The sequence below is a fragment of the Octodon degus genome, unplaced genomic scaffold, assembly GCF_000260255.1.
Source record: "Octodon degus isolate 3935 unplaced genomic scaffold, OctDeg1.0 scaffold00286, whole genome shotgun sequence".
Classification (NCBI taxonomy): domain Eukaryota; kingdom Metazoa; phylum Chordata; class Mammalia; order Rodentia; family Octodontidae; genus Octodon; species Octodon degus.
The window spans coordinates 585,991-594,325 of record NW_004524862.1 but is presented as its reverse complement, the minus strand read 5'-3'; the positions used below and the strand labels follow the sequence as shown (position 1 = coordinate 594,325).

Below are 8,335 nucleotides of genomic sequence, written 5' to 3'. Positions count from 1 at the left end.
AGAGATTGAACTCAGGCCCTTGCCAGGCAAGTGCTTATTTCTACTGAGCCATCTCCCCAGCCCCGGGTTATCTAATTTAGATGTCCACTAAAACATTTATGACCACCTACTTCACCGGGTTTAATGAGATCAGATAATATTATGTATATAGTTATCATATGATTCAGCAATTCTATTCCTAGGTCTACATCCAAGAGAAGTAAAAACAGGTGTCCTCACAAAAACTTGTGTACGTTCATAGAAGCATTATTCATAACAGCCAAAAGGTAGAAGTAACCCAAGTGTCTATAAATTGATAAACAAAATGTAGTATATCTGTGCAACAGAATTATTTGGGTATAAAAAGGAATGAAGTCCTTTTTTTTTTTGGTACTAGGAATTGAATTTAGGACTTTGCACTTGAAGTTCTATTATATGCTACAAAACAGATGAATTTTGAAAATGTTATGCTGAGTAAAAGAAGCCCACCACAGAAGACTACCTTTTGTATGATTCATATGAAATGTACAGAATAGGCAAATCTACTGAGATGGGAAATGGATCAATTATTGCCAGTGACTAGGAGGTGGAGGAAGGGGGAAAAAACTATTAATAGGCACTGTAGTTCTCTTCTTGGAGTAATGAAAACACTCTGGATAAGTAGTGGGGATGGGTCTGGGGAGATAGCTCAGTAGCATAGAACCACCCTGACAAGTGTAAGGTCCTGAGTTTGATTCCTGGTACCAAAAAAAAAAAAAAAAAAAAAAAAAGTAGTGAGTAGTGTTGATTTTACAACATTTCAAACAATTAAAAATGTCATTGAATACTAAAGTGTATATAGAATGTGAATTATAGCCAATGAAGCTATTATTTGTTCATTTTCTTGGTGTTGGGGATTGAACCCAGGTCCTTGTTTTTTTTTTTTTTTTTGGCAGAACCGGGGATTGAACTCAGACCCTTGTGCTTGCCAGGGAAGCGCTTATTCCACTGAGCCATCTCCCTGACCCCCTTGGTTTTTTTTTTGAGACATGGTCTTGCTATATAGTTTGGGCTGACTTTGAACTCATTACATAGCCCAGGCTGGCCTTGAACTTGCAGTGATCCTCCTATGTCAATTTGCCCAGTGCTAGGATTACAGGTGTGCCCTACCACACCTGGCTAACTGCAGGCTCTTTGTACATGCCACAATTTGCTCTGCCATGAAGCTACAACCCTGGTCACGAGCTGTTAAATAATTATCTACATAAAAGTGCTATCTATATAAAAGCTATTACTGATAGGCAGCAGGATAAGATGGAATTTGAATTTAGACTAGGGTAAATATTTTTCTTTTTTGTAATTTTTTTCATCTGTAACATGGAAATAATCATGCCTAATATGATTATGATTATTTTATTTTTCTTCCATTTATGTATTTGGTACAGGGTCTTACTATGCAGTTTGGACTCATAGTGATCCTCCTGTTTTCAGCCTCCCTAGCGCTGGGATTACAGGCATGTGCCACCATGCCAGGACTTGGTTACCAACTCAGTGCACGCTGGGGGTGGGGCTAGCACGGCATTCAGGACTGGGGATCAAACCCTTGTCCCTGTGCTTGCCAAAGCAGGTGCTTAGTATGCCCGGCTATTACACCAGCCCTGATTATGATTATTAAATGACATAGATTTTTTTTTTTGTAGTGCTCTACAAACATAAGGGATGGTCATTAGCCTGAAACAATTTGTGTGTGTGTGTGTGTGTGTGTGTGTGTGTGTGTGTGTGTGTGGTACTAGGAATTGAATTCAGGACCTTTTCATTCACTAAATCCCCAGCCCTTTAACTTTTTTTTTTTTTTGCTTTTTTTTTTAAAGTAAGGGTCTACAGGGTCTCAGTATGTAGATTGGATTTGTAGTGCTCCGCCTGTGTTCAGCTTCCCAAGAGCTGTGATCGCAGGCACGCACCACCACGCCTAGTCTCAATCACCCCCTCAGTGCACCCCAGGGGCGGGACCGGCACAGCATGCTGGAGATCAAACCCTGGCCACTGAGTCTGCCTAAGCAGGTGCTTTAATCTGCTTAGCTATTTTGTTGGACCTAAATTTTTATTTTTTTAATTTTAATTTTTTTTTTGAGTCAGGATCTCCTAAGGTGCCTAGGCTAGGAACCTGTGGTTCTCTACCTTACTGTCCCACAGTGCTAGGATTATAGGCAAATGCTATCCCAGATCCAGAGTACTAATGCCTTTCTACCTCATACTGTGGGCATATTATCCTGGCATTTGTTTGCATCTTCCTTTCCTGCTTCTTCATTTGCTTGTCTTCTGGAATAAATGAGGGGAAAGAATAAGACATGATAGTTCCAACTTGTTGAAGCTCCCGCTAGGTCTGTTTGCCCTTATCCTGACCTCATTTGTCCCTGAAGAGCCTGGCCTTGTATGCATAGAGTGCCTCAGATCTGTCTTGTCCTCCTCTTCAGGTGGGCACTGGGGAGAAGAAGAAGGTAATGGGAGTCCTAGATATCTATGGCTTTGAGATACTGGAGGTGAGAGCGACTCATTCAATCTCATAGCCTGCTTCTCTAAGAATTGGGGGGCAGGCTCATAAGGGGTGTGAGGGAGGGGAGGTAGGGCTTACAAGGGAGGCAGGGCCTTGTGTGAGCTGGTCTTTGCTTTGATCCTCAGGACAATAGCTTTGAGCAATTTGTGATTAACTACTGCAATGAGAAGCTGCAGCAGGTGTTCATAGAGCTGACCCTGAAGGAAGAGCAAGAAGAATATAAGAGAGAGGTAAGGTAACCCTTGCCCCTCCCCTTCTCCTTCTTAAATGACCCCTAGACCCAAGCCACTCTTTTTTCCTTGATCACAGCTTCTACATTGTCCCCGGAAGGGAAGACAAGGGCAGCAGTTTCCTTTCCACAACTGAGCATTAAGCATCCCCACATAGCCCTGTTGGTCTCTTCCCCACCCTCTGTGTCCCCGGCCTCCCACTCCAGGCCAGACTAGGCAGGAGACAGATTGATGGAAGGGTGAGTGTAGAGAGAGTCCTGACAAGAGAGAAGTGACAGCTGCGCTTGGCCCGTGGCAGCCTATGAGCCAAATTTAGAAGGGACATTTCTCCTGGGCTTGGCACCCTTACCACATCCCTTTTTGTGCTGTTCTCTACCATCTCAGAATGCTGTCCCTCCAGCACTGGCTGACGTTGCCATCCCCTTTTATGGCACCCTGATTCTAGACTTCCTCACCAGAGGTGCTCCAGGGCTCCCAATTTCCACACTCCCCCTGATTCAGTGCAAACCCCTGTCTTCTATGGCTAGGTGTTAAAAAAGCTCTCTGATTAAGCTAATCCATCTCAAAGTGTGAATGACTGAGTTTCGCTCCTCTAAACCCTGCCAGGGATGTTCCCTTTTGAACTCTCAGGAATCACTGTGGCAGAACTTCAGGGAATCTTTAAAGATGCATCAAATTAGCTTTGTTTGATGATAAACTCTCATGGTGTGCTCCACGGTTATAGTTTATTGCAGGTGTATTGTGGTCATTTACTCTTCCACACCTAGAGTGCCTTCCCTCTCAAACTGGAGGAGTCTCTGTCCCAAACTGTACCCACTGCACTGTGCTTCCTTCCCACCCTGTACCACCTACAGTGCTCTCCACTGTCTCACCTTCTCACACAGGTGCTCTGATTCTATACACCAACCCCACAAATACTCCACCGAACTTGAAGGATGGGGACATAAACAGAACCCTATCAAGGACTCCTCTGAACTAAGGGCCTTTCTGTGGTCCTTTGCAGTGTGGGGAAAGGTAACGTGTGTCTGGTAACGATTTGGAGACTTGATGTAGACCTGGTTCTGTAATTGTGTCTCCTCATGCCAGGGCATACCATGGACAAAGGTGGACTACTTCGACAATGGCATCATCTGTAACCTCATCGAGCATGTGAGTTACTTTAGCTTGCTCCTGGGATTTCCCTTTCCAAATTGCCTGAACATCTTTCCCCTGCCTCTCCTGATTGTCCTGCTTGAAAAGAATGGAAAAGGTAGGCAAAGGATGAGAAAGAGTCAAGGGGAAGGACCGGGGATAGGTTGCACTGACCTTGTTCCCTTGGTCCAGAATCAGCGAGGCATCCTGGCCATGCTGGACGAGGAGTGCTTGCGGCCAGGGGTGGTCAGTGACTCTACTTTCCTAGCAAAGCTGAACCAGCTCTTCTCCAAGCACAGTCACTATGAGAGCAAAGTCACCCAGAATGCCCAGCATCAGTATGACCGCAGCATGGGCCTCAGCTGCTTCCGCATCTGCCACTATGCAGGCAAGGTGATGTAGGGAGGCTGCAGGGTAAGGTGTAGGGCTGAAGACAGTGGGTGAGGACCTGTGGGGGAGGTGACAGCTGAAAATACTTTACAACTAGCCTAGAAGCGTGGACCAAGTGCTGGAACAGTCACAGGGGCTCCAAACCCAGTTTCTTCTCCACAGGTGATGTACAATGTAACTGGTTTCATGGACAAGAATAATGATCTACTCTTCCGAGACCTGTCCCAGGCCATGTGGAAGGCCCAGCACCCACTCCTTCGGTCTTTGTTTTCTGAGGGTGATCCCAAGCAGGCATCTCTCAAACGTCCCCCAACTGCGGGGGCCCAGTTCAAGAGTTCTGTGGCCATACTCATGAAGAGCCTGTATGCCAAGAACCCCAACTACATCAGGTAACAACCCAGGCACATAAGGGACATGCTTCATTTGTCAAGGCATGTGAAGATGCCATGCACTGTAGAACATGCCCATGGGAGTGTGTCTGGAATAGGGTTTCAGAGGCCATTTCCTCATGAATAACAGCCAGATGAGGAGCAGGGTTTCCCACAAATGGTTGGGGATGTATGTGTCAGAATCATGAGTGAAACTGGCAAAGCCAATAAGTCCACACCACTGAAATCTTTGACTAGGGGGACTGTGCAGAACAGGGGTCTAGACCACGATAGTCCACTGGCAATGGTGTCACCTCCTTAGGCCTGTGCCTTACCCCACCTCCCACCAGGTGCATAAAGCCCAATGAGTATCAGCATCGGGGCCAGTTCTCCTCAGAGCTTGTGGTAGTCCAGGTGCGCTACCTAGGGCTTCTGGAGAATGTGCGGGTGCGACGGGCAGGCTATGCCCACCGCCAAGTCTACAAGTCCTTCCTGGAAAGGTACCGATTGCTGAGCCGGAGCACTTGGCCTCACTGGAATGGGGGAGACCGGTAAGATGTAGTATGGAGATTGGGAAGCAGTAAAGGGTAGTGTGGGGAACAGTTCTGGGGAGCACAAGAGGGAGCCCAGGATGAGCATGTCTGCTGAAGCCAGGCGAATGGGTACTTGGGGAAAGGAGTGATCCTTTCCTAGGGCTGGAGGACTCTCTCTCAAGACTCTCCTTTCTAGCCTCCTCCCTTCTACCTTGATAGGGAGGGCGTTGAAAAGGTGCTGGGGGAGCTGAGCCTGTCCTCAGAGGAGCTGGCCTTTGGGAAGACAAAGATCTTCATCAGAAGCCCCAAGACTGTGAGTCAGGGGGAGCACTTCTCTTGGGAGGTAGGGTAAGAGAGGCTGGAGAGAAGGCTTGTCTTTAGTCTGGGTAGTTGAGGCTTCCTCTTGGCCAGGACTCCTCCCCTGGAAACCATATGCTGCCCACCTCCCTGACCTGAGTGGTGGGGGTCAGCTGTGCTACTCTGTCCCATTTGAGCACTTCCCCCTGAAGCAGAGCTCCATGAAGGCTGGGGTGAGCAAATAAGATGCTGGCTGGGGTGCCCTGGTGCTGTGGGGCTCAGAAGAGAGCACAGAAGAGAAGGTTCCCTGTGGCCAACCCCTCTGCCCCACCCTTCCCTCCTCTGTAGCTTTTCTACCTGGAAGAGCAGAGACGCCTGAGGCTCCAGCAGTTGGCCACCCTCATCCAGAAGATTTACCGAGGATGGCGCTGCCGCACCCATTACCAGCAGATGAGGAAGAGTCAGATTCTTATTTCTGCCTGGTTTCGGGGCAACAGGGTACAGATGCACTCAAAGTCTCATTGCCTTCACTTTTACTAGAGTGGGAAAGGTGGTTTTGGATGTAGCTTTTGCTAAGAGTACCAATGTCTTCCACAGCAAAAGAACCACTACAGGAAGATGAAGGCATCAGCACTGCTGATCCAGGCTTTCGTGAGAGGGTGGAAGGTAATGGGGAGTGGGAGAGAGACTTCCTTCCCACCCACAGCTCCTCCTGGACTGTGCCAGCTGTTGGATGAGTCTTGCTGGCACTTAGGCCATCCTTGTGCCATTCCTGTGTTGGAGCATATGTGTGATTGGGCAGAAGGGCTCTACTTCTCTCCTACTACAGTCTTAGCTCTTTTTTTTTTTTTTTTTTTCATATTTAGTACAGGATCTACAGGGTCTCACTACACAGATTGGACTCATAGTGATCCTCCTGTTTTCAGCCTCCCAAGCGCTGGGATTACAGGCGCGTGTCACAACGCCCAGTCTCAATTGCCAGCTCAGCACGCCTCAGGGGTGGGGCTGGCACAGCAGGCTAGGGATCGAACCCAGGGTGCTGTGCTCTGCTTAAGCAGGCACTTTATTCTGCTGAGCTCAGCTCTTTGTTCCTCGTGTAGTTGAAAAAACAGCAGCAACTCTTCTAGAGGCTGTCTTCACTTTGGTGCCTCTCTCATGTATTCCTGTTAGGCTCGCAAGAATTACCGAAAATACTTCCGGTCTGGGGCTGCCCTCATCATGGGGAATTTCATCTACAAGAGCATAGTAAGTGCTGGGGGTGAGGGGAGTGGTAGGGTGGGGTAGAGGAGGTTGGGACATGTTTGGGACATGTTTGGCAGTCTTCATGTGACTCAAAGCTTTCCCTCAAGAGCTTGCTCAGCTTGCTTCTCCCTGGGTCCTGGGAGGAGAAGCATGGAAAAGCAACTCGCGCAGGGAGTAGGCCCCAGGGGCCTCAGGCCCAGCAAGAATCGGACAATGGCTTTGCTACAGTGTTTGCTGGCAGCAGCCTGGGGACAGGACAGGTGCTCCCAGCGCACTATTGTCTGGGCTGTGGGATACAGACTGGGGCTGGACGGAAGACAGAAGATCATGAAAGGTTAACTAGACCAAACTTCTGAAATATATTTTGGGTGAAAATGGAGAGGATCTTCTTCTTTCTGTCTCATATGAACCCATAGCAGACTAATCAGAAACTAAATCTCTGGAGGAGCCCTCTCATTCTGGAGGATTTGGGGCAGGAAGAGGCAAATGCAAGCCCACATATTGTGGGTAGTTTCCAGTGGAAGGACAACAGAGACAGCCATGAGTGGTTGCTGGAAACATCTGTCAGACAGCAATAGAGCTTCTGAGAGGGGTCAAAGGGAAGCCAGGGACAGAGTGGCACTGCTGAGAAAGGCCAGAGAGCAGGAGGAGGAGGAGGAGGAGCTGACAGTCTCTGCTAGAAGGCTGTAGTAAGTTGTCACTGATATCACCTGAGTGCAATTTTGGGCATTTGTTAGGGCCCTTATTAGAGTGTTCATTCAGATTCAAGACACCTTCACTTGGAGCCTCTCTTCATTGTTACGAGGGGAGGGGGTTTCTCCAGTTTATAAGAGCAATGGGACCTTGTAACCGTAGGTTCTCCTCATTGCCTGCCCAGCCTTCACCTCTTCCCCCTCCTCCCTGGGGTGGGTGTGAGTTTCTTCTTCCGTGGCCCTTTTCTTCCTTGCCCTGCCTCCTTTCTGGCTGGCTCCACTGTGTCTGACTCCCCAGTGTATAAGCTGTCTCGCAGCATACCTGAGGCTTGTAATCTGGTTTTGCACTTGTCTCCTGATTGGCCCTTCCTCCACTCTTTCTTCCACCTGCATTTCTTCAGGCAACTGCTGAATGTCAACACAGATGCTGCTGGCTTCCACCAGTATTTCCATAATAGTTGACCCCTCCCTGCTACCCCAGCATGTGACTTAGATTCCCAAAGCGTTTTTTTTTTTTTTTTTTCTTTTTTTCTGTATTAAGGGCAGGGTCTACAGGGTCTTACTACACAGATGGGACTCATAGTGATTCTCCTGTTTACAGCCTCCCAAGTGCTAGAATTACACGTTCACACCCTGTCTCAACCACTGTCTCAGCACACTCCGGGGGCGGGGGCAGGGCCAGCACAGCATGCTGGAGATTGAACCCAGGGCCCTGTGCTCTGTGTAAGCAGGTGTTTTAGTCCACTGAGCTATCAGGCTGGCTCTCCCAAGTGTTTCTTGGTGATAGGAAGGCTAATGCTAAGGTTTTCAAAACCTTGTGAGGTAGGCCTTTTTTTTTTCTTGCCCACTTTTTAGATAGAAAACTAATTTTTAAAGTATATTCCACTGTCTGGGCAATGGTTATTTTTAAAACTTTATTCAGTATTGTCTTTTTTTTTTT

General features: G+C 47.9%; 1 protein-coding gene across 2 annotated transcripts in view; it reads left to right on the top strand.

Moving 5' to 3' along the window:
- Myo1a (myosin IA) overlaps window positions 1-8,335 on the top strand; it is a 27,535-nt gene that overhangs the window by 6,698 nt on the left and 12,502 nt on the right. For both annotated transcript variants that reach the window (XM_004647047.2, XM_023707276.1), the window contains 10 exons: window positions 2,433-2,498; window positions 2,638-2,742; window positions 3,829-3,891; window positions 4,066-4,266; window positions 4,426-4,652; window positions 4,982-5,182; window positions 5,384-5,477; window positions 5,810-5,959; window positions 6,059-6,127; window positions 6,632-6,706. In XM_004647047.2, the coding sequence (XP_004647104.1) occupies window positions 2,433-2,498; window positions 2,638-2,742; window positions 3,829-3,891; window positions 4,066-4,266; window positions 4,426-4,652; window positions 4,982-5,182; window positions 5,384-5,477; window positions 5,810-5,959; window positions 6,059-6,127; window positions 6,632-6,706 (1,251 nt within the window). The remainder of the gene's footprint in view (window positions 1-2,432; window positions 2,499-2,637; window positions 2,743-3,828; window positions 3,892-4,065; window positions 4,267-4,425; window positions 4,653-4,981; window positions 5,183-5,383; window positions 5,478-5,809; window positions 5,960-6,058; window positions 6,128-6,631; window positions 6,707-8,335) is intronic.